General features: G+C 40.4%; 1 protein-coding gene across 10 annotated transcripts in view; it reads left to right on the forward strand.

The window, feature by feature from the left end:
- The first annotated feature begins 1,124 nt into the window (after positions 1–1,124).
- Positions 1,125–22,694, forward strand: part of slc16a13 (solute carrier family 16 member 13) — a 47,003-nt gene continuing 25,433 nt past the window's right edge. The window contains exons 1-4 of one of the 10 annotated variants that reach the window (XM_052497234.1): positions 3,269–3,668; positions 4,370–4,421; positions 19,704–19,882; positions 19,961–20,031. Coding sequence is in view for 1 of the 10 variants with exons in the window: in XM_052497233.1 (XP_052353193.1) it covers positions 1,254–1,326 (73 nt within the window). In the remaining 9 variants the exon portion in view is untranslated. Of the gene's footprint in view, positions 1,327–1,733; positions 2,140–2,584; positions 2,727–3,268; positions 3,669–4,369; positions 4,422–19,703; positions 19,883–19,960; positions 20,032–22,694 lie in introns of those variants that run through there. The other 9 variants (XM_035753180.2, XM_035753183.2, XM_035753184.2 and 6 more) reach the window with 9 other exon arrangements.

Below are 22,694 nucleotides of genomic sequence, written 5' to 3' on the forward strand. Positions count from 1 at the left end.
TTTCCAACCACTCCCCCCCAGCCTTTCCACCAAGGAGAGCATCACCATTGAATTAGGAATTAGTCATTTCATAGGATCTCTATGATAAATCACTGACATGACATGGTCTACTATCTTTAAATCAACAGGCATTTCGTCTGCTGGACCCTATTAGTTCTTGAAACTGGCAGCATCCTCACACCTCAATGCTTGGATCATAAGTTACAGTCTATCAGGGGAGAAACTTTGGTTTTAGAAGTGGAAGGGACATAATTGTTTTGATATTTTTTTATCCAGTCGAATAAACACTCTAAACAGCCTACCCGACTGCTCGGAGGCGTCTGCATGGTCCCAAAGCACACCGTTGCCTTGTTTTGCATCACATTCCAATGATAAAACAGGACAAAAATGCGATTTCAAATGTGTCCCCTCCATCCCCAGTGAAAGTTGTGCCCCAGCAGGCGATGTATGAATTCATCATTCATTCTATGCTCCATAACCAGGGCTGATCGTCATCTCTGTTCTGTTAATTGCATTGCTCATTGTATTGGCAGAGTTGAAGCCTAATTGGCACAGGTGAAAATGTTAATTATATTTCTGGGAGGCAAATCAACATGTTGATTGTGATGTTGGGAGAAGTGTGTGTATGCATTTCCCAATAGCACAGGACATAATGGGCTGAGTTAACCGAGGTTCTGACTACAGCAACAACCAGAAGTGACTTTTTCATAGCAGGTTAGGAGAATTTATGCAGCAGGTCAGGATAATTAACGTGGCAGGTTATGAGACTTAGGTTAAGGTTAAGAAAAGGGTTAGGCTTAGCTAAAATGCTCTCCTAACCTACTACAAAAAGTAACTTCCGGTCATAGCTATCTACTCCCTCTAAGCAAAACCGCCACAATTGGTTTGCGTTGGTTTGTTTGTTGGTTGGTTGATGAATCTTCAAGTCCCAACAAATGTTTATCATTACTATAGAAAACCATTTTCAATCATGAAAACATTTCAATACTTTGTACATTTCAGAATTCTATCACATAATCCATAAATTTCAATAAGCTTTTTAATAAAACACTGTATAATTGTTGAACTTATGCGCGGTCCAAACACTTAAGACACACCCTTGTCCACTTACCCTCGCCTTATGCCCTTGGGGGAATCCCCGTTGCCATCTTGGAGGGTGGTCCAAATGATTAAGCCCTCGTTTTTAGTCGGCTTTGCGAGTGTACAATTATGTTCACTCAAGAGGCCTGAAACTCCCCATAATTCAATTCGCGATGATTGTACATCCGCTAAGAAAAGTCAGAGAGAACGTAAAAACAACACCAAAGGAGAAGTCAACATACAAGTGTAAGTAAAAACGAATGCAAATAAGTTAGACATTTTGCTAATACTTAAACTGTAAATATGTTTGTTTGGTAATATTTTGTAAATTATTCAGAAGTTACAGCTAGGCAGGCTAACGTTAGTTATCGAAACAATTTTCTAGCTATCAAGGCAAGGCGTCCATTAATAATTATATTTAATATAATGCACTCATAATTGACTATAGCGCATAAAAAGCACCCACAAGCAATGGCTGAAAACACAATCATCGCGGGATGATTTAAAAATCATTCCTTCCTTGCCCTGCAAGTGTATATTCGTCAGACGCCATGATACCTCATCAGAAGTGTCCACTTAATTATAGGGCTGAGTGGATAGGGTGTATTTTCAGTGTTTGGCACGTAAACGCTACATTAACGCAAGGCCCCCTACAAAGGCGCGCTCTTGAGAAACGCCGTTGCGCGTTTTTCTTCCATTCATTAAAGGCAGAACCATACGAGCCAACACAGTCGGTTAATTTATGGCATTGTTGCTCGTAATACGAAACCCTGTCAATTTTAAATCACATATCCTATGATAAACGTGTTGAAGAGATGGCTGGAATTGTGTATTCATTATTTATTTAACTAGGCAAGCCAGTTAAGAACGAATTCTTATTTGCAATGACATGACGGCCTAGGAACAGTGGGTTAACTGCCTTGTTCAGGGGCAGAACGACAGATTTTTACCTTGTCAGTTTGGGGATTCGATCTAGCAAACTTTCGGTTACAGGCCCAACACTAACCACTACCTTCCACTCCATGAATCAACGAAATTAAAGAATCAACCCACACCGGGGTGAGTAGCAATAGTTGTGTCAAAGTGATATCAGGGACAAAGAATCTTAAATTAAATAATAAATACAATAGTAATGAAAAAAAAGTTATTGATGAGAGAGAATTTAACTGGGACTATAAAATAATGAATACATATTTTTAAATTGTTATTATTTAAGGCTTATATTTCTCGTGGGAGTTGATGAATAACACCCGGGAACAAACGGCTACATCAAAAATGCATAAAGTTCCCTTTCCATATCCATATTTTTGTGTTAAGGTAAAGGACACCTGCATTTATATGTAAAGCCTTTTGGAATCTACATTTTACACTAAATAAGTGTGATTTCCTGGGGAAAGAGAATGCACTGCAATATAGGAATGGCCCAGCTAGCTGGAGGCTATGTAGACGCCCTTTGCAAACATGTCAGGCCTATATGGGAAGTCCATAGGTTAAGAGCACATCAGCATACATTAGCGTATACACGATGTGCTTGCTGGCTACAGTTGCATTCGTTGTTATAGGCTACCAAGAGACGAATGTGTTAGGCTATAGCCGAACATGTTGCTGGAAAAGTAACTGAAAACAGGTGGAAAACTAGGCTACAGGTAAAACTATTTTTTTAAAGACAGTGCAAGTGTCTGGAACTCACTCAAGCTAAGCATGCTGGCTTCATTGATTTAAAAAAAAAAACTGAAATGTAAGCTATTTCACCACCTGTTCTGATCTGCTGCACGCACGAAAGGGTTTCTATTTATGAACGTACCTTGTTTTCAATTGCATTGTCTATGTCTTGTATTTTCATTAAACGCTTGAATGTGAATAAGGATACACAGGATAAGGGTAGCGTATAGCCTATGATACAGAAGTGGAGAAGGCGGCAGTGAACTTTGAGCACATGCTAACCAACTAAAATATTCCTAACGATTACCATGTGTAGGCTATATACACCGTCACCAGAGTGCATCACCAGAAAGTGTTTAAATAATTCCAAAAGCATTTAAATTGAGATCACACCGTTTTTATCATAGATGGGTTTACCTACCACAATCTTACCAATGTTCCTGCATGCACATGCTGTTGCCCTAGGTATGGGATTTCTGAGACTTGTCTTATCACGGACAATGTTGGACCGTAAAATAAGGTCTGGAATGAATAGTAATTAAATGTGCCATCTTGCACCGATAGCATTTGACACAATGTAGTAATTAAATGTGCCATCTTGCACCGATAGCATTTGACACAATGTAGTAATTAAATGTGCCATCTTGCACCGATAGCATTTGACACAATGTAGCCTATGGTGTTGTTTAGACAATTCATGTCAATCAGCTGAGCAGCTCCTGCGCATGCGCGTGTGCTGTCTATTCGGTGAAACCCCTCTTAGTATTTTCATTGTGAGCTGCACAAACCGATTTAACAAAACCAGAGGACACACGTCAACAATAAATAGTCTGTCACATAGTCCATGAGTTACCTTCACTGCGTAGCATGGATTCTGCCTTCCAGTGAAACTTTCCAGAGAGCCGAATACAACAAGCCTACATTTGGTATGTATTATTGTAATTATTTCTGAATCAGAGGATGTGGTACAGGTGATGTTAAGCACTTCTCCATTTTTTTTAGAACAGATTCTGAGCAGCGATAGGGGACGCGAAACAATCACATTTGTACAATCCTTTCGGTCTAAATTCCAGCTGAACTTGGAGAGGACCGTTAAATAGCATGCTTCTGACCAAGAGCTACAAACGTCAATAAATAGCAGTATTAAACTGAACATATATACGTTGATTTTGTCAAACTTGTGTGTCTCTCCATGCTCTTGCTGACAAACAAATATGTTAATGTCAGCTATACTGTCCCTCAATCATCCCTTTGTTCCGCATTTTGGGTATTTTAAATGTGTTAAAACTATTGAGGTTTATTTAATACGACTAATAGACCTAACATTATTTTTTTGGCAGAGTTTTATTTCTGTCTATATGGATATTTTGACTATCTACATTCCAGTGCCCTTATTAGGTTAACTGTGTAATTATTGCTGTAACTACAGTGTAATAATTATTGTAATTGCTAATTGTTACACTGTACACTGAGCATTAACCCTTGTCCTAACCCTAACCTTATCCAACCCTTAAAACAGTGTATGTACAGTGTAACAATGAGTTATTACAACACTTTACTAATGTTAAGTGTTGCCGAGAGGTTTACTAGTCTAAAATAGACCTAACCACCCCTGTGTCTTCTGCAGCGTCCAGCTCACTGGAGTCTGGTGACCATCCTGCCCCGCTCACACCTCTCAGGTAGGAAATCCGTACACAGACACATCTTAACTTCAGCTAACTTTTTATTCCCTCTCACTCTCACCCCATCCGACCTGGGTCAGTATTAAAGGTAATGAGGTGCATTTGCCAATATGGTTTTCTGTTGAAAATGAGCCAAAATTTCAAACAAAGCTAGCAGTCATTTTATGCAGCACGTAATCTCATTATTTTATCAATCACATGATGTCACAAGTTATGCAGTCTTCCTACACCAAACAGTTTTTCCTATGCCATTTTATCAATCAAATGTATTTATAAAGCCCTTTTCACATCAGCAGTTGTCACAAAGTGCTTATACAGAAACCTAACCTAAAACGTCAAACAGCAAGCAATGCAGATGTAGAAGCACGGTGGCTAGGAACAAATCCCCAGAAAGCCAGGAACCTAGGAATAAACGTAGAGAGGAACCAGGCTCTGAGGGATGGCCAGTCCTCTTCTGGCTGTGCTGGGTGGAGATTATACGAGTACATGGCCATTAAGGCTCATTTTTCAAGATGTCCAAACGTTCATAGATGACCAGCAGGGTCAAATAATGACAGTGGTTATAGAGGGTGCAACAGGTCAGCACCTCGGGAGTAAATGTCAGTTCCCTTTTCATAGCCGAGCATTCAGAAGTTGAGAGAGGGGGAGAGATAGGAGAGTGACGAAAACAGCAGGTCCGGGTAACAGCTCAGTAGTCTGATCTTGGTTGACAAAAACATGGATTAGTTTTTAGACAAAACGTTTCAGATTTGTTCAATGTTACAAAGATGGAAAAAAGCTGCTCTTTAATATATTTTATGTTCGTCAAGAGAGATCAGGGTCCAGGGTCCGCCGATGTCCTTCAGTTTTATTTTTGAAGACTGCAACCATCGAGATTAATTGTCAGATCAAACAGCAGATCTCTTTGTTTCTTGGGACCTAGAAATAGCATCTCTGTGAAAGTTTTTATTTTTTATTTTTAAGTTTGCCATAGCAACTCAGTAGTTTGCCAAATGACTTCATAGTAAAAGTTTGTTAATTTCACTCTTATTATGATCTAATCATTCAGTGAGACAACACACACCCCAGGCTCTGACAGACCAACCTGTAAACCACTAACTAACAAGTCTCTTACCCATTCATCCATTTTAGTTGCAAAAAGATGAGACCCTTTAAAAAGGGGAACATTTCAATACGTTCTCTGATAAATGAAGTGAAACGTTAATGAAGTTGGAGCTGCCTTCGTGTCTTGGCAAATAGCCTTGATACACAACAGGAGGGCATTTAACTGGTTACTGCATGGATATGTTTTGCTGTGTCGGCAAGAAACTGGTTTCCTTTTCGTAAATCTGTACACTAAATTACACTGAACAAAAATATTAAGATTTTACAGTTCATATAAGGAAATCAGTCAATTGAAATAAGACCCTAATCTAAGGCTGGGAATACAGATATGTGAAAGGTCTGACGCCGGAGATGAGAAGCAGGTACGGGGAGTCAAACATTTAATAGGAACAGACAGGTAACAGGACAGAAACAGCCTCAGCACACAGGTATTCAAGGACATATGAACATTAATGCAGAAGCAGGTGTTGGATTCGGGGTAAACTTTGACCAGTGAGCTAAGGTGGGGTTTTACCTAGCAAAGACATAGATGACCTCGAGCCAGTGGGTTTGGCGACGAATGTGTAGTGAGGGCCAGTCAGCAAGAGCATGCAGGTCGAAGTGGTGGGTAGTATATGGGGCTTTTGTAATAAAACGGATGGCACTATGATAGACATCTAGTTTGCTGAGAAGAGTGTTGGGGGCTATTCTATAAATTACATCGCAGAAGTCAAGGATCAGTAGGATAGTCAGTTTTACAAGGGCAAGTTTGGCGGCATGAGTGAAGGAGGCTTTGTTGCGAAGTAGGAAGCCGATTCTAGTTTTAATTTTGGATTGGAGATGCTTAAAACCTGTTATTGCTAGACATTCCGATAGCGGAACCTCTCAACAACATCCGGTGAAATGGCAGAGCGCCAAATTCAAATTAAATTACTATAAATATTAAACTTTCATGAAATCACACATGCAATACACCAAATTAACTTCTTGAGTGTAGGGGGCAGGATTTTTGTTTTTGATTCAAAAACGTACCCATTAAAAATAGCCTATTTCTCAGGCCCAGAAACAAGAAGATTCATAATTGTCAGATTAGGATAGGAAACACTAAAGTTTCCAAAACTGTCCAAATATTGTCTGTTAGTATAACATAACTGATATTGTATGTGAAAATCAAACCAGGAAGTGCTGTTTTTCCTGAAAGCTCTGTTCCATTGGATGCCTTGCCTCCATTTAACCTCTTAGGTCGACCCGGCACGCAGGCGTCCCATCTAGACATCTGGAAATGCAAATGTGCTACGCTAAATGCTCATAGCACTCGTTAAAACTCAAACGTTCATTAAAACACACACGCAGGGTACTGAATTAAAGCTACACTCGTTGTGAATCCAGCCAACAAGTCAGATTTTTAAAATGCTTTTCGGCAAAAGCATGAGAAGCTATTATCTGATAGCATGCAACACCCCTAAAGACCCGCAGGGGACGTAAACAAAATAATTAGCATAGTCGTCGCTACACAAAATGCAGAAATAAAATATAAAAACATTAATTACCTTTGACGATCTTCTTTGTTGGCACTCCTAGATGTCCCATAAACATCACTATTGGGTCTTTTTTTCGATTAAATCGGTCCATATATAGCCTAGATATCGATCTATGAAGACTGTGTGATCAAGGAAAAAAACTGCGTTTTATAACGCAACGTCATTTTTAAAATTAAAAAAGTCGATGATAAACTTTCACAAAACACTTCGAAATACTTTTGTAATGCAACTTTAGGTATTAGTAAACGTTAATAATCGATCAAATTGATCACGCGGCGATGTATATTCTATAGCTCTCCGTCTTAAAATAATGTCCGGATAAATCTCAACCAAAATATCCGGTCGGAGACGGGAAGAAATGGGTTGTCTCTTCTTCGTTTGACCAAGAAACAAAGCCTAGGCAATTGACAAGACTGGTGAAATCGTGTGGAAGCTGTAGGAATTGCAATCTCGGCTCCAGGTAATGTGGTTCCCATTCAACAATACATTCAAGTGGCGCATTGATATATTTTCCAATTTTCAGTGATCAGATTTTCCTGCGCTTTTCGATGAAACGCACGTTCTGTTATAGTCACAGCCGTGATTTAACCAGTTTTATAAACGTCTGAGTGTTTTCTATCCACACATACTAATCATATGCATATACTATATTCCTGGCATGAGTAGCAGGGCTCTGAAATGTTGCGCAATTTAACAGAATGTTTGAAAAAGTAGGGGGAAGGATCAACAGGTTAAAGGGATATCAACCAGATTCCTTTTCCTATGGCTTCCTCGAGGTGTCAACAGTCTTTAGACATAGCTTCAGGCTTTTATTTTGAAAAATGAGCAAGAAAGATAACATTGCGTCAGTGGATAGCTGGGTGTTTGCAGAGTTTTGCTTACGCAACAGAGTAGGGCAGCCATTGTCTCTCCCTCTTCTATTGGAAAAAGCGACAGTCCCGGTTGATATATTATCGATTATATATTTAAATAAACAACTTGAGGATTGATTATAAAAAACGTTTGACATGTTTCTGTGGACATTAGACACTATTTGGAATTTGTCTGTGACGTCGTCACCGCTCGAGCCTGTGGATTTCTGAACATAACGCGCCAAACAAATGGAGGTATTTTGGATATAAAAAACCTTTATGGAACAAAAGGAACATTTATTGTGTAACTGGGAGTCTCGTGAGTGCAAACATCCAAAGATTATCAAAGGTAAGTGATTTAATCTATGGCTTTTCTGACTTTCGTGACCAATCTACATGGCTGCTAGTGTTTAATATTTTGTCTACTGAGAGTGATGTTCTTACAAACGCTTGCTATGCTTTCACCGAAAAGCTGTATTGAAATCTGACACCCCAGGTGGATTAACAACAAGCTAAGCTGTGTTTTGCTATATTGCACTTGTGATTTCATGAAAATGTAATATTTTTAGTATTTTGATTTTGTCGCGCTGCAATTCAGCGGGTGTTGATTAAAATTAGCCCGCTAAAGGTATGGGCGCCTCAAGAAGTTAAAGATACAATTGTTGTTAATCCAGCCAACGTGTCAGATTTCAAAAAGGCTTTACAGCGAAAGGAAACCATGCGATTATCTGAGGACAGCACCCCATCAATCAAACAGACAATCATATTTCATCCCGCCAGACGCGACACAAAACTCAGAAATAACAATATAATTCATGCCTTACCTTTGAAGAACTTCTTTTGTTGGCAGTCAAATGTCCCATAAACATCACAAACGGTCCTTTTGTTCGATAAATTCCGTTATCTCAAATGTCAATTTTATTTGACATGTTTGATCCAGAAAAACACTGGTTCCAACTTGCGCAACATGACTACAACATATCTAATAAGTTACCTGTAAACTTGTTCCAAACAGTTCAAACAATGTTCCTAATACAACTAGGTATTTCTTTACGTAAATAATTAATAACATTTAAGACGGGATAAACTGTGTTCAATACCAGACGAAGACAAAGTGGAGCGAGCTTTCAGGTCGTGCGCCCCAACTACAACAGTACACTAGACTCGACCCTCATTCTGAACAGTCCTACTTCTTCATTTATCTAAGCAAAACCATCAACCAATTTCTAGACTGACATCTAGTGGAAGCGATAGGAACTGCAAGCAAGTGCTACAAATCTAGATCCACATTAAAAAAAAAACATTGAAAAGAGTGATAAAATAAATTCCTGGGTGGATTTCTCAGGTTTTTGCCTGCCATATCAGTTCTGTTATACTCACAGACATTATTCTATCTAAACCTACCAATTATATGCATATCCTAGCTTCTGGGCCTGAGTAGCAGGCAGTTTACTTTGGGAACGCTTTTCATCCGGACAAGAAAATACTGCCCTCTAGCCCGAATAGGTTTTAATGTGAGTCTGGAAGAAGAGTTTACAGTCCAACCAGACACCTAGGTATTTGTAGTTGTAGTCCACATATTCTAGGTGCGGGCAGCAATTGGTTGAAGAGCATGCACTTAAAAACAGTTGGAGGCCATGGAAGGAGTGTTGTATGGCGTTGAAGCTCGTTTGGAGGTTTGTTAGCACAGTGTCCAAAATAGGGCCAGGTGTATACAGAATGGTGTTGTCTGCATAGAGGTGGATCAGAGAATCACCAGTAGCAAGAGCGACATCATTGATATATATAGAGAAAAGAGTCTGCCTGAGAATTGAACCCTGTGGCACCCCCAAAGAGACTGCCAGAGGTACAGACAACAGGCCCTCCGATTTGACACGCTGAACTCTGTCTGAGAAGTAGTTGGTGAACCAGGCGAGGCAGTCATTTGAGAAGCCAAGGCTATTGAGTCTGCCGATAAGAATGTGGTGATTGATAGTCGAAAGCCTTGGCCAGGTTGGTGAAGACAGCTGCACAGTACTGTCTTATCGATGACAGTTATGATATCGTTTAGGACCTTGAGTGTGGCTGAGGTGCACCCATGACCAGCTCGGAAACCAGATTGCATAGTGGAGAAGGTACGATGGGATTCGAAATGGTCGGTGATCTGTTTATTAACTTTGCTTTTGAAAATGTTAAGGCAGGGCAGGATGGATATAGGTCTATAACAGTTTGGGTCTAGAGTGTCTCCCCCTTTGAAGAGGGGGATGACCACGGCAGCTTTCCAATCTTTGTGGATCTCAGACGATACGAAAGAGGTTGAACAGGCTAGTAATAAGGGTTGCAACAATTTTGGCTGATAATTTGGCTGATTTATCGGTGGTGACAGTGTTTCCTATCCTCAGTGCAGTGGGCAGCTGGGACAAGGTGTTCTTATTCTCCGTGGACTTTAGTGTCCCAAAACCTTTTGGAATTAGTGCTACAGGAAGCAAAATTCTGGTTGAAAAAGCTAGCCTTAGCTATCCTAACTGACTGAGTACATTGGTTCCTGACTTCCCTGAAAAGTTGCATATCGCGGGGCTATTGATGCTAATGCAGAATGCCACAGGATGTTTTTGTGCTGGTCAAGGGCAGTCAAGTCTGGGGTGAACCAAGGGCTATGTCTGTTCGTAGTTATATATTTTTTTAATGGGGCATGCTTATTTAAGATGGAGAGGAAAGCACTTTTGAAGAGCAACCAGGCATCCTCTACTGTCGGGATAAGGTCAATATCCTTCCAGGATACCTGGGCCAGGTCGATTAGAAAGGCCTGCTCGCTGAAGTGTTTTAGGGAGCGTTTGACAGTGATGAGGGATGGTCGTTTGACCGCGGACCCAGTACGCATGCAGGCAATGAGGTAGTGATCACTGAGATCCTGGTTGAAGACAGCAGAGGTGTATTTAGAGGGTAGGTTGGTCAGGCTGATATCTAAGAGGGTGCCCATGGTTTCGGATTCAGGGTTGTACCTGGTAGGTTCCTTGATGATTTGTGTGAGATTGAGGGCATCTAGCTTAGGATGTAGGACGGCCGGGGTGTTAAGCATGTCACAGTTCAGGTCACCTAACAGTACGAACTCTGAAAATAGATGGGGGGGGCGATCAATTCACATATGGTGTCAAGGGCACAACTGGGGGCCGAGGGTGGTCTATAACAAGCGGCAACTGAGATACTTGTTTCTGGAAAGGTGGATTGTTAAATGTTTTTGTCTGAATACAGCTGTGTCAACCCTTTGGGAAGAATTAAACTTGGTTAAGCTTCCCTAGAGCCTGTTAGGTTTTTATTTTTCAGAGTAAATAACTATCAGATCGCGCTGCAAGCAGGGTTCACCATGATTTGTAGTCAAACCAAAGAGTCCAGACCAGTGGAGCAGAGCTGGCAACAATCACGGTAGGCAAGTTCCGATATCTGTTTCCACTCATTTTTATTTTTGTACCTTTTTATTTAACTAGGCAAGTCAGTTAAGATCAAATTCTTATTTTCAATGACTGCCTTGGAACAGTAACTACCTTGTTCAGGGGCAGAACGACAGATTTTAACCTTGTCAACTCGGAATTTGATCTTGCAACCTTCCGGTTACTTGTCCAACACTCTAACCACTAGGCTACCTGCCTCCCCATCTTGGGGAAATGAGAATCGTAGCCTGAACAGTATAGGATACGGACCTGGAGAGCCTGAGTTTAATTCAGTAGGCCCATTGTATAACGACCGGCCGTAACTTTTATGGTAAATGGTAAGTCCCTGAAGGTACACTCATACAGGCTAGTACCTGGGATATGAATACCACCACGGGGGAAGCCATGTCTTTTGTCTGAATGCAGCTGTGTCGACACTTTGGGAAGAATTTACAGGGAACCAGACATGTATAGGGAAGGTAATGACAGAGGTGATTGAGTCCAGGTGAGTCCAATAATCGCTGATGCACGTAACGGGAAGGCAGGTGTGCGCAATGCTGGGGAGCCTGGCGCGTGAGCAGGTGTGACAATAAGCATATGTTGGTCACAGATACTTTTTTGAAAAAGAAGGGGCGTGGATCAGAAAACCAGTCAGTATCTGGTATGACCACCATTTTCTTCCTGCAGCACGACATATCTCCTTCGTATAGAGTTGATCAGGCTGTTGATTGTGGCCTGTGGAATGTTGTCCCACTCCTCTTCAATGGTGGCGCAAAGTTGCTGGATATTGGCGGGACTTGGAACGCGCTGTCCTACTTGCCGATATACAGCTTTTGTCAGATTTTACTTAGTGTTTAGGAGAACTTATACAGCAGGTTAGGAAAATTAATGTAGCCGGTTAGGAGAATCTGTTTACGGTTAGGAAAAGTGTTAGGGTTAGCTAAAATGCAAACATATTCAACTTTTGACTTCAGTTTGACAAAGCTATATCCCTTCTAGCAATCACCCTCTGACTACCAGAGTATTTCAGATTCCTCAATGAGTCACGTGTCTATGAACCACACCTGGGTTCAAATAGTATTTGTTTTCTTTTGAGCTGTGCTTGATTGAGCTTGACTGGCACAATGAAACGAATGGTGTAGTCCCAAAATTACAAACCCCGTCCATCTGGCACTTTAGGCCAGGCCCAATCAAACATTCAAAATATTTGAAGGAAAACAAACACTATTTGAACCCAGGTCTCCCATTTGCGCAGGTTAAGGGTCAGGGTCTCTGGCGGTGCTGCTCTGGGTAAGGTGATAAATGTGTTTGCCTGATGCACCAGTTGCACGTGTAGCTCCAGTGACGTCAGTCCCATGAGAAATATAAGATATAATTTGTCCATTCATTGGCTTAAAATAGTAGAAAAACTAGTTGATGATAGAAATATAGAGACCTTACGGTATTGGCTTTGTCCTTTAAACTTTAACCCTCACGTGTCTGGGTAGGTAACAGGAAATACTAACGGGTTAAATTCTACCTGGTCATATGGGGTATGGGGTATACTGGACTCAGGTCATTTCAACATACAACTTGTTGGTAATCCACTATGACTGACTGAAATTATTGACAAAATTATGTTGAAATGACATGAAAACAATTTAGATGCAGTGTTGTTAGTGCCAAGTTGGTATGGAATGTACAGAATGAATGTGATGCGGACCAGAAAAGCTGCCTCCATAGAAGACCTAAAATCATCTTTCAGTGAGTGCATCTCAGCAGATGATTCAATCACACCCATTCCAAGTGCTTCTGAATCCTGTGATTGTGGGCAACCTCCTTCTGTGTGTTTTACCAGCTGCACCAGTGCAGTGAAACTGTTCAGGTCCTAACACGGTTTGACAACAATCTACACAAAAGATTCTGTCAAAGTGGGAGAAAAATGTAGAATGAAAAAAAAGATCCAGAAAAATGTGAAATAAAATCTAGTCGTTTTGGAGTTTATTTTTTTCGTTTTTTACTTTTATTTAAATAGGCAAGTCAGTTAAGAACAAATTCGTATTTACAATAGATGTTGGAAACACCTTTAGCAGCAATTACAAAGGTGAGTCTAATTGGGTAAGTCCTTAAGAGCTTTGCAATAGAGGTCTGGCGGGACTGATTTATTTATCCCACTCCCATAGCTTTTCATACCACACCCACTGCATGGCTTTCTACCCAACTTGCACAGAACTCGTCTCAAACCCAACCACAGTCCTCAATGTTATTTTAGACGTATGTGACGCAGCTCACTTGCCAGCCAAGGTCCCTGGAATTTTGCGTCCTATAGGCAATATCAAATGTGCAAAAATAACTTAGGATATAAGTTAAACGACCAGATTCTCGCGTGGCCCATTATATTAGGCTATCTGTATTACTGGGCTAGATCAGCCAATATGGTAGATGTAGTTCGAAGACAGCAGAGTTGGAGAAATTTGCCATTTCTCTTGAGTTATTTTATACAGCCTACCTTTTAGAAGTGGGAAGATTTTCTGACAGAAATAGGGGTGGTCAATATGTATTTCTAGGCAATGTAGAAAACTATAGCCTAATCATATTTAGGAAGAACATTTCCTTGGAAAAAGAACTGCCCCGTGCTTCTCCGCCCATGCAGGCTATAGCCAACTATTTAATTGAGGCCACACGCGCACATGATCCCGCACGTAGGGCTGGCTACTGACTGAACTGGAAGGAGCTTGAATGATGACCGTAACACTTGCTACGTTTTGCTCAGGCCTATAGGACACAGCCTACCTTTTAGGGGGACGATTTTGCAGGCAGAGGCAAATAAATGGGTAATCAATACTCATTAAAAATTAAAAGGCGCAACGTTCGCTCACCATAGTAGCCTAACCTGTGCCGTTTTTCTTTTCGATGATGATACAAATGTTTGATTGCAACTCGACTCACGTTGGTTAAGCGTCCTCCAATTCTTTCCGGTATCAATATTTATTTACCGACACTGGTAAACTACAGTCTACGAATATTTACGTTAAATTCATATTTAAAATGTACTGCCACGTGATTCTCCGCCCATGTAGGCAGCCTATTTCAATGAGACCACATACTAGGAGAGGTAGTTAATTCACTGAAATTGAAGCAGAGAATTCGGTGTGTGAATAATGCAAATAAATATGTGCTTTTAATACAATCGGTAGGCCAACTCATGCAAAGCAGAAAGATGACCGTTTGCAAATAATCTGCAGGACAACATAAGTATTTTTATCCCAAAGTAGTCTCTGATCCCCCTCAGAATGAAAAATGGCAACCTAGCCGCAATGATCTGTTGGGACCCGCATACTGAATGCAGCCCTCTACTTTGCACACCTGATTGCGCAATTTTTGCCTATTCTTTTCTAAATTCTTCAAGCTATGTAAAGATGTTGGGGATCATGGCTAGACAGCACTTTTCAGGTCTTGCCATACCTAGTATTTCAATCAGATTTAAGTCAAAACTAACTTGGCCACTTAAGAACATTAACTGTTTTCTTGGTAAGCAGCGTGAATTCCTCTCCCAGTGTAAAGCAGTCTGAAGCAGGTTTCTCTATAGGATTTTGCCTATGCTTAGCCCTATCCTGTTTCTTTTCACCCGGAAAAACTCCCCAGTATTTGCCAATGTCATGCATACACATACCAATGATGCAGCCACCACCTTGCTTGAAAATAAGGAGGCAGTTACTCAATGAAGTGTTTTGTTGGATTTCCCCCCAAACATAAGGCTTTGCATTTAAGCCCAAAAGTGTATTCCTTTGCAAGTTTTTGGTTTTCACTATTACTTAAATTCCTTGTTGCATACAATATGCATGTTTTTGGAATATTTGTCTTCTTTTCACTCTGTCATTTAGGTCATTATTGTGGAGTCACTACAATGTTGTTGATCCATCCTCAGTTTTCTCCCATCACAGACATTGAACAATGTAGCTGTTTTAAAATCACCAATGGCCCCATGGTAACATCCCTGAGCAGTTTCAAAACCCCCTGGTCTTAGTAGCTGAATCTGTGCTTGATATTCGATACTTAACTGAGGGACCTTAAAACATCTGTATGTATGTATGAAGGGGTAGTCATTTACAAATCATGACAACCCCTGATATTGCACATAGTGAGTCCATGTCACTTTCTATTTGATTTGTTAAGCCAAATTGTACACCGGAACTAATTTAGGCTTGCCTAAACAAAGGGTCTTAATACTTATACAATGACTATATTTGAGTTATTTTATAAATATTATTTCTTCCACTTTGACAGAGTATTTTGTGTAGATATTTGACAAAAAATGATTATTTTTTATTTATTTTTTTATCTTGGAAAAAATATATATATCTTTTTTTAACGATACGAAGCATACACATACAAACAACAACAGTATACAAACATCAACTACATCGCGCCTGCCCAGACCCACTAGCATACACACACATCTCAAGCGCCCACATCGCTTTCCGCCACATGGTCCAAAACTGCACCATTTTGTTTCTCTCCGTAGCCCACACACTTTCAATATTTTAAATAATAGATCATTATATTTTTTCCATTGTGTTCATTTATGGCGGAGTGATTGATTTCCATGTTTTTAGTACATGCTTTTCAAGATGAGTAATGAGAAGAAAGTCGTCTAACTCCGCGGGTATCTCACTACACCCCCGTATGCCATGTCTTGAAATATTAAAAGACAGCCAACTTTCTAGCTCCACCCATAACTTTTGGACTTCATATCATTCCCAGAAAGCATGGATTATTGAGTCATTACTAGTTTTATATTTAGAACATGACTCTGCCATTGTGCTGTAGAATTTCTGAATTTTGTATAATTCTTTACATTAATTTATACTGGATTAAGCATACATTTTTAACTAATTTTGTTAGTTATGCTCTGACATTTTGTGCCAACATCAGTTCTTTTTAAGAGATTGTCAGTTGAATATGCTCTCTGGAAGAGCTTGTATGTCTTCCTTGTCAATGAAATCCATTTTAATCCCACTTTATAACACAATAATAATGAAGAAATCCAAGGGGTCTGAATACTTTTGCAAGTCACTGTAATCTTAACTGCACTTGAATTCCTTTTCTCTGCGACCACTGATCCGAACAGCGTTGATAAAGTGAATCGAATGGCATTCGATCAAAACATGTTGAGTCTCTTGTGCCTTCCTTGTCTGCAGTCCTGGGTGAAATGAGGCATGGGTAGTAAAGCTATTTGGATCACAGCCAGTGACAGGCAGTGAAGTCTTCTCAAGTGGCAGAAGCATTTGACGGCTTTCAATAGATTGTTTTTCAGCACAGAACCATCACTTCTGACCGTTATAAACTCACCCTGGCACTAGGTTATCTGGTGGTAAATATTGGGGACAGGGAAAGAGTCTACCTGCATGTTATTGGTGAGTTGTGGGAGAGTGCCCCCTTTTTAAAGCTTTGAGAATCTCAAGGAAAAGGTTTCTGTAACAACTTAAGGATTGCGTTAAACATGTACTACCTGTTTTTAGAGAATGCAACCGTGCAGCTAGACTAGAGAGACTGACAGTAATAAAATACAAATGATGCAAACCACCACTGGGCACAGACACCCATTTTCACTGAACTATTATGCCAGTTTAACTCGTCAAACTGGCATAATAGTTTAGTGAAACTGATCTAAAATTGCCTCGCTCTACACAGGTAGCTCTTGTTGGTAGCTTCTCTTTGCAGCTTCTTAGAGTTCCACTACAGAAAGTGCTCAGAGCCACTAATACAAAGACTCAAGATAAATTCTGGATTGTTTTGCGTCGTTGTTTGAAAAGCCAAAGTGCTTCATCCCGACAAAAGTGCTTGATTACTACGAACTCAACCATCAGAGTTAAAGAAGCCTCTTCTTTGGGTCTTTAAACAGGTACTACCTCTCCTCTGAGAATGCACCTCTCTGGCTGTCTGTCTGGCTGTAGACTCTGCAGACGGCTTTCCTCATCTGTGTTAGACAAGACGGAGCACACAGCCAGAGAAGGATCCTTCCTGTAGCTCCTCTGAAGGGACGCATACACTGAGTATACAAAACATTAAGAACACCTGCTCTTTCCATGACAGGTGAATCCAGGTTATATCTAAGATCCCTTATTGATGTTACTTGTTAAATCTGATTCAATCTGTGTAGATGAACGGGAGGAAACGGGTGAAAGAAGGATTTTTTTAAACAATTGAGGCATGGATTGTGTATGTGTTCCATTCAGAAGGTGAATGGGCAAGACAAAAGATTTAAGTGCCTTTGAACGGGGTATGGTAGTAGGTGCTAGGTGCACCGGTTGTATCAAGAACTGCAACGCTGCTGGGTTGTTCACACTCAACAGTTTCCCGTGTGTTTCAAGAATGGTCCACCACCCAAAAGACATACAGCCAATTTCACACAACTGTGGGAAGCATTGGAGTCAACATGGGCCAGCATCCCTGTGGAATGCTTTCGAACACCATGTAGAGTCTATGCCCCGACAAATAGAAGCTGTTCTTTGGGCAAAGGGTGGGTGGGGTGTTCCTACTGTATACTCAGTGTAGAGTGCTCCTTAGCGAATGATTAGATCACAATCATCCCACTAATTAGAGAGACAGTCCTGACCTGCACCTCCTCTTGCACCTTTACAGGGTGTTGGTTGATGCTACCAGCTGTTCTCCTCTGGCTAACTGTCATCACAGTGCAGTCAAACACACCTGAGATCCCCTCAGTCTATACAGGTGGCTCCCGTTGGCAGCTTTCCAAAGGTACCTGGCCGGACGCTTCAGCCGTCGTCGTTATCAATCTTGTAGTCCTTTCACTTGTCTGCAACCGTGAAGGAAATGAGATGGGATGAGACGGGAAGCTGGAGGCTCTCTCCATCTCCATCTCTCCACCCGCTATCCATTGTTCTCATTTCCCCTGTGCATAGAGCCGATGAAGAGGTGTATTGACACCGCCATAGCCCCCAGGGTCTTATTCGAAAAGCTTTGCGTGTTTGGGAAGAGATCACGTAGAGATGCATAGACTTGGATTCGTAAAGAAGTTGTTCTCTAGTCTAGGAATGTGATTTCACAGATTACGTGGTTACATTTCCTTTGGTCTGCTCCATTTTGGATTCTTCATATTATAGTACACCTCATAAAGCCAGGGGATAAATGGTGAAAACACAACAGTCTATAGCTCATACACTTCCCATTAGAAGTTGGCATGAGGCAGGCTGAACAAAGCCAGGCCATGCAATTCAATATCCATCTTCAAACAAAAGCAATACAGGTCAAAATAGTTAATATTACCAAAGGAAATAGAGGGACTAACTGTACAGATAACAATAAAAATAATATTTTGAAAGTACTTTAAGCATGTTTTTGTTTCAGTCTCCTCCATCTCCATCTAACCCAAGTACATTTTAAGGAGTTTTTTTTAATTAATTATAAAATGAACAGCTGTACATAAAGACTCATGTGAAGGTCAAATTACAGAAGAGGAATGTCTTGACGCATTAGCCCTTATTGCACATTCCATGATCGAACGCTCTAAGCACACTTCCTTCTGGTCTGGAATACTATAGAACGAAAGTCAGTCTAGTTGTTATTGACAATATAACAGTGTATAACTGTCGCAGTTTTTTTACTAGCTGTCTTCAGGACTTTCCTCAAATGAATATTATTAATGTACATCAAATTGTTACATCGGTCTCAGACTCCAGCTAGCAAGAACGAAAATGACTTCAAGATATATAGGAAGCTACATAGATAACTATGAAGGTGAGTACCAAGTCAGTGACAGACAAAGCTAGCTACAATCATTAGCTAGCTAGCTAATTTAACTAGTAACTGTAGCTAGCTAGTTACTTCGTAAAATGATGTAACGTTGACAGAATCTACCTGAGAATGTGTGTATTTGTTAGCTTGCTTAACTTATGCTTGCTACCTATATTTGCTAGCTAAAAAGACTTGTTATTCATGTCTTCTACACAGTATCTAACAAAGATACATTGACAGGGGAGATCACTGTGAGGACTGCCTGTCACAGGTCCACGAGGGAGAATGAAAAGCCACACAACATGAGAGTAGGGAAAGGTTATAGATGGTGACTAGTGCCCTTGTTAAATATCTCCTGTGGGACACTGTCATTATGGTGTGTTGGAGACAGTGTCAATGTTTAATCTTATCAATAGATAGATATTCATTGTGGGTCCCAATTGAGAATTGCCACCTAAACAGGTTATTTGGTAAAGATCTGTTGATGCAGTGTTTGGTAATTTTGTTACTGAGACACAATGTATTCCTGTATTGTTAAATGAGCCCCTCGTTAAGAAGACTAGACACTACTATGTTTGCTGTTATTTATGGGCTGCATAATTCTTGTTTCTCACGTCAGTCTTTCATAATACTTATCTTTTACTTATCTTCGCTTCACAGATGGTGTTAAAGTACTCCGTACCAGTGATAGTGGTTCAAAGCAGGAAGTCTCTGTGCAATCATCTGGTGGCCCTTCTTTACCAGACAGTGCACTACTCTCAACTAAACATTCCTGCTGCACCACCAGTTCACAGCTGAACAGACACAAAACAGAGTTGGCTCAAGCCAAGAACACTCGTGTGAGTCTGTCAATATCCATAAAAAAAATGTGCCTGAAAAGTATTCAGCCTATGTAACAGTAAATCCTTGTTAATTAGGGTGTGAAGCCAGGTCCGGTTGATGGGATAGAGTTCTGTAAACCTAGTAACTCGCGTGCTGATGGAATAAGGTAAGTTAGAGGTTCCTTGAATGGAAACATTTTAGAAAAAAAATGTATTTAGATTTTTTTTGTATCCGGATGATACAAGCCTAAACAGTAGCGTATTTACAATGTCATGACAAGTGTTTGGGACAAAGACTTGGGAATACAGTTGAAGTCGGAAGTTTACATAGACTTAGGTTGGAGTCATTAAAACTCATTTTTCAAACACTCCACAAATGTATTGTTAACAAACTATAGTTTTGGAAAGTTGGTTAGGGCATCTACTTTGTGCATGACACAAGTCATTTTTCCAACAATTGTTTATAGACAGATTGTTTCACTTATAATTCACTGTATCACAATTCCAGTGGGTCAGAAGTTTGCATGCACTAAGTTGACTGCCTTCAAACAGCTTGGAAAATTCCAGAAAATGATGTCATGGCTTTAGAAGCTTCTGATTGGCTAATTGACATAATTTGAGTCAATTGGGGGTGTACCTGTGGATGTATTTTAAGGCCTACCTTCAAACTCAGTGCCTGCTTGACATCATGGGAAAATCAACAGAAATCAGAAAAAGAATTGTAGACCTCCACAAGTCTGTTTCAGCCTTGGGAGCAATTTCCAAACGCCTGAAGGTACCACGTTCATCTGTACAAATAATAGAATGCAAGTTTAAAAACCTCTTAAGACTAGGCCTCAATACTGCCCCCTTTGGAGGAAGTGCGTGCCCATAGTAAACTGAAAATATTTTTTCCCAAAATTGCTAATATATGCATATAATAATTATTATTGAATAGAAAACACTAAAGTTTCTAAAACCGTTTAAATTATGTCTGTATGTAAAGCAGAACTCTCAGGGCAGCCTTTCTCCCAAACTCTCTCTTGTCAAGAGAAAAGTTGGGTCAACTTTGACGTCATCGCCCCCACCCTTCCCAGGCAGCTACCGATCTGGGAACAGTATGTATGTATTCAGTGCGATGCCTGCTTTCAAATGGCGCGTTCATTGTGAGAATCCCGCGAGCCGTCGTCGTTTCGCGGGCGAAAATGTTGGTGTCACTCTCAAATACATGCACTCTATTGCGCGCGGCCGATTTGGGGCACGTTCTTTTCCAAGTAACAGCAATTGAAGACAGTTTGTCTGTTCGCGCTAATCATTGTTTTACATGTTAAAAACATCATAAAGCTCGATTCTGCACATAGTTTGACCAGTTTAGTCAACATATAATATGTAAATTTGAAGTTTTGATGCGCAAGAGTGCGGGACCAGAAGTCATTTTGGGTGCAATTCAGCTGAAGCTGTTAGCATATGCCAATACAGAGACACACAACGTGAAACCAAACAATGTATTGGGTAAGTATGACTCCTTCTACGTCTTCTGATCGAAGAACATCAAAGGTAAGGGAATATTTATGTGGTCATTTTGGGTTTCTGTGGACTCCAAACGTAGAGGAGACATACTGCTAATATCTGAGCGCCGTCTCATTGTATAGCCAGTGACCGAATTCTGTAACGTTAAAAATAAATGTAATACAGCGGTTGCATTAAGAAGAAGTGTATCTTTGTAACTATATGTAGAACATGTATATTTAGTCATGTTTATTGCTTGTTATCTGTCGGAGCTATCATAATTTCTCCGGACATTTGAGTAGCATTTTTTGAAATGTCATTGTAAACAGAGATTTATGGATATAAATGACATATTATTGAAAAAAAAAATGTATTGTGTAACATGTACTATTACTGTCATCTGATGAAGATTTTCAAAAGGTTAGTGAATGATTTATTTTTTAATCCTGCTTTTATAATTGTATATTTTCTGGGACAAAATGGCTGCCTCGTCTTTTGTTTCGGTGGTGGTCTAATATAAATATGTGCTATGTTTTCGCCGTAAAACATTTTAGAAATCTGACTTGCTGGGTAGATGAACAAGGTGTTTATCTTTCATTTGAGCTATTGGACTTGTTAATGTGTGGAGGTTAAATATTTCTAAGAATATTTTTTTGCATTTTGCGTTATGTTAATGAGCTTGAGCCATAGTCACGATCCCGGATCCGGGATGGGTCGCCGCAAGAAGATAAACACCATGGGACCACGCAGCAGTCATACCGCTCAGGAAGGCGACGCGTTCTGTCTCCTAGAGATGAATGTACTTTAGTGCGAAAAGTGCAAATCAATCCCAGAACAACAGCAAGGACCTTATGAAGATGCTGGAGGAAACGGGTACAAAGTATCTATATCCCCAGTAAAACGAGTCCTATATCGACATAACCTGAAAGGCCGCTCAGCGTGGAAGAAGCCACTGCTCTAAAACCGCCATAAAAAAGCCAGACTAAGGTTTGCAACTGCACGTGGGGACAAAGATCGTACTTTTTAGAGAAATGTCCTCTGGTCTGATGAAACAAAAATATAACTGTTTGGCCATAATGACCATTGTTATGTTTGGAGGAAAAAGGGGGAGGCTTGCAAGCTGAAAAACAACATCCCAACCGTGAAGTACGGGGGTGGCAGCATCATGTTGTGGGGGTGCTTTGCTGCAAGAGGGACTGGTGCACTTCACAAAATAGATGGCATCATGAGGGATGAAAATTATGTGGATATATTGAAGCAATATCTCAAGACATCAGTCAGGAAGTTAAAGCTTGGTCACAAATGGATCTTCCAAATGGACAAAGTTGTGGCACAATGGCTC

The sequence above is a fragment of the Oncorhynchus keta genome, chromosome 35 (genome assembly GCF_023373465.1).
Source record: "Oncorhynchus keta strain PuntledgeMale-10-30-2019 chromosome 35, Oket_V2, whole genome shotgun sequence".
Taxonomy (NCBI): Eukaryota; Metazoa; Chordata; class Actinopteri; order Salmoniformes; family Salmonidae; genus Oncorhynchus; species Oncorhynchus keta.